Genomic DNA, 3,435 nt, shown 5'->3' with positions numbered 1-3,435 from the left:
AAAAGTCTGTCACTGTTATTGTAAGTACCAGTAACACTGCCCAGTGAGAGGCTAGAATCCCCTGAGAGTTTTCATACAACCCACAGATCATGAGGGACATGGTGACCACGAGGGCAGTAAGCAGAGCTGTGCTCAGTAACAGCATGCGGTCCTCAGGACATAGTGTCCTTGGGGCTCCACCTCTCCGAGGCTCACTGAGCGTGACTTTTGCTGACCACCAGCCGTGTTCCTTGAGTTCCAAGGCTGTTTGTTGTCTTCCTTGCATGGGCCTCAACATATTTGGAATCTGTTGAACTAAAGATTCCTGTGGCATACCCCAGAGAAGATAATTAGTTAGCAATGCAGTACAGAATCTATAGGTAAAAAGAGACCATTTTCATTGGTAATCCAAAGTACATAGAATTACGAGAGGATTTGGCTCAAAAAAAAATCCTTCAGGACCACGGCCATGGCAGATAGTAACAGAAAAGGAGCCAACTACGATTGTTTAATATTCACAGAATAATGTTGACAAGTCGGGCAGATAAGACAAAAACCAGTGAACTGTGTGTCTCAGAATCAAATTCAAAAAAAATGTTTAGGAAGTAATGAACACTAAAATATGATAGAAAGAACTAAATATTTGATCTTCAGCATTATAGAGATAGCAAACATGGGAACGTATATACAATTATTGTGATGGTTGGGAAATTCATATTAGTGAACACATAACAGATGGTTAACAAGAAGACATGATCATATTTATTTTGAAAGCTGTTGTCATGATTTCTCTTAAAGGTACCTGAGACAGCATGGCAGACAGGAACCAAACTGTCATCTCCCAGTTCCTTCTCCTGGGCCTACCCATCCCCCCAGAGCACCAGCACCTGTTCTATGCCCTGTTCCTGGCCATGTACCTCACCACTGTCCTGGGGAACCTCATCATCATCATCATCATCCTACTGGACTCCCATCTCCACACACCCATGTACTTGTTTCTCAGCAACTTGTCCTTCTCTGACCTCTGCTTCTCTTCTGTCACCATGCCCAAATTGCTGCAGAACATGCAGAGCCAGGACCCATCCATCCCTTATGCAGGCTGCCTGGCACAAATATACTTCTTTCTATTTTTTGGAGACCTTGGGAACTTCCTCCTTGTGGCCATGGCCTATGACCGTTATGTGGCCATCTGTTTCCCCCTTCACTACAACAGTATCATGAGTCCTAAGCTCTGTGTGAGTCTGGTGATGCTGTCCTGGGTGCTGACCACATTCCATGCCATGCTGCACACCCTGCTCATGGCCAGATTGTCTTTCTGTAAGGACAATGTGATCCCCCACTATTTCTGTGACATGTCCGCTCTGCTAAAGCTGTCCTGCTCGGACACTCATGTTAATGAGGTGGTAATATTTATTGTGGTCAGCATCTTTCTTATGCTTCCATTTGCACTCATTATCATGTCCTATGTACGAATTGTGTCCTCCATTCTCAAGGTCCCTTCTTCACAAGGTATCCGTAAAGCCTTTTCTACCTGTGGCTCCCACCTGTCTGTAGTGTCACTGTTCTATGGGACAGTCATTGGTCTCTACTTATGTCCTTCTGCTAATAACTCTACTGTGAAGGATACTGTCATGTCTTTGATGTACACAGTGGTGACCCCCATGCTGAATCCCTTCATCTACAGCCTGAGGAATAGAGACATAAAGGAGGCTCTGGAAAGAATCTTTTGCAAAAAGAAAATTCAACTAAACCTATGATGGTAAAACTTGGAAATTTAACACAATTTCATCCCATAAACATATTAATGTGAACATTGGAATATTTCGTAGAATTTCCCCACCGTGGAAGCCCACCATGTTCATAGGTCATACAAATTATCCACTACATTAAGAAGTTAAGCCTAGTAGTTTAACATAGGGAATGGGTCTTGGGGACCAGAATCACCTTTCTCATTGTCTTGCCCAGGTGGTCCTGGAAAAATATAATAGAGGGAGCCTGGTCCCTGCAGTGTGACGCCTTGCACAGCCTTGGTTCAGTGGGGAGGGGCTTGGACCTGCCTAGGCTCAGTGTGCCAGGCTCTGCTGACTTCTCATGGGAGACCTTGATTTGAGGGATGTGGGGATATGGGGTGGCTTGGAAGGGAGGGCTGGGGGGGGAGGAGGGAGGAGGTGGGATCTCTGGGTGGTATGTAGAGTGAGTAGAATATTTCTTAATAAAAAAAAATGAAAAAAAGAATCAGTGAGAAAAATATATAATAGATATACTACTATGTTGGATACTTGTTCCTTATGATAATGAAGTTATTCCAGGATTGTACCATTTGTCCAGATTTCTGCTTTGATCTCTCTATCCTTTTTAAGTAATACTTGTAATTCAACTCAATATCAGTGATATTTGAATACCTCCACTTCCTATGCTGCCTTGCATTTTTTGTTCTTTGTTCACAAGTTTTGGCATTATCTTATTCCTTAATTTCCTGTATCCATTATTTCCTTAGATGTTGTAGTAGTTTGAAAAGGAATGGCCCCTATAGACTCATGTGTTTGAATGCTTGGCCCATAGGGAGTGGCACTATTAGGAGGTACGTCCTTGTTGGAGGAGGTATGGTTTGGTTTTGTTGGAGGAAATGTGACCCTATTGGGGGCAGGCTTTGAGGTCTCATATATGTTCAAGCTATGTCCAGTACAGCACTTTCTCCTTCTGCTGCCTGTGGATCAAGATGTAGAACTCTCAGTTCCTTCTCCAGCACCATGTCTGCCTGCACACTGCCAGGTCCAGCCATGATGATAATGGTCTAATCCTCTAAAGCTGTAAGCCAGCCCCAATCAAATGTTTTCCTTTATAAGAGTTGCTATGGATATGATGTCTCTTTGCAGCAATAGAAACCCTAACTAAGGCAGGAGTCTACATTGTTTTCCTATTGTTTTGCCAGACATTCTTATTTTCACAAATCAGAAAAAGGACCTAGAGACAAACACAAAGTTAACTTTCCATTATGTCTTCCTTCTGTTTGATTTTTTGCTAATATATGCATATAATTGTTTTTTTGTTTTGTTCCTGTTCATATCCATCTTTTTTGTCTCTTTTTTGTTTTTTATTTTTTTATTTTATAATTTTATAATTTATTTTATATCATTATTTTACTAGATAAGAACTGAATTTCAACATCTTCTGTCATCACCTAGTGTCAATGGCTGAGTCTTAGTAATACAAAAACTTACTGATTCTGCAGTTTCTCCACTTCAAAAAGAAAGGAGTAACCATTTTTCCAATCTCTTAGTATCACATGATATGAGCCAGGGTTTCAAATTTGGCCCATTTGTTCCTTTTGTTGTCCCCCAGAGTGTGCAGTACCAACACTTCTTTCACCATCTCAGATATTTTGCTGAAATATGCGTCTTTACTGGAAGCTCCTCTTCCTCCAGGTCCATACTGTTCTCTGTATCTCCTCAGTGG

General features: G+C 41.8%; 1 protein-coding gene across 1 annotated transcript; it reads left to right on the top strand.

Moving 5' to 3' along the window:
* The first annotated feature begins 791 nt into the window (after positions 1-791).
* Positions 792-1,736, top strand: LOC131916195 (olfactory receptor 1). The gene has a single exon (XM_059269504.1). The coding sequence runs from the start codon at positions 792-794 to the stop codon at positions 1,734-1,736; it is 945 nt and encodes a 314-aa protein (XP_059125487.1).
* Positions 1,737-3,435: the final 1,699 nt, after the last annotated feature.

Source organism: Peromyscus eremicus, chromosome 8a, assembly GCF_949786415.1.
Source record: "Peromyscus eremicus chromosome 8a, PerEre_H2_v1, whole genome shotgun sequence".
NCBI lineage: Eukaryota > Metazoa > Chordata > Mammalia > Rodentia > Cricetidae > Peromyscus > Peromyscus eremicus.
The sequence above is the reverse complement of the archived record's forward strand: the minus strand, read 5'-3'. Positions and strand labels throughout refer to the sequence as shown.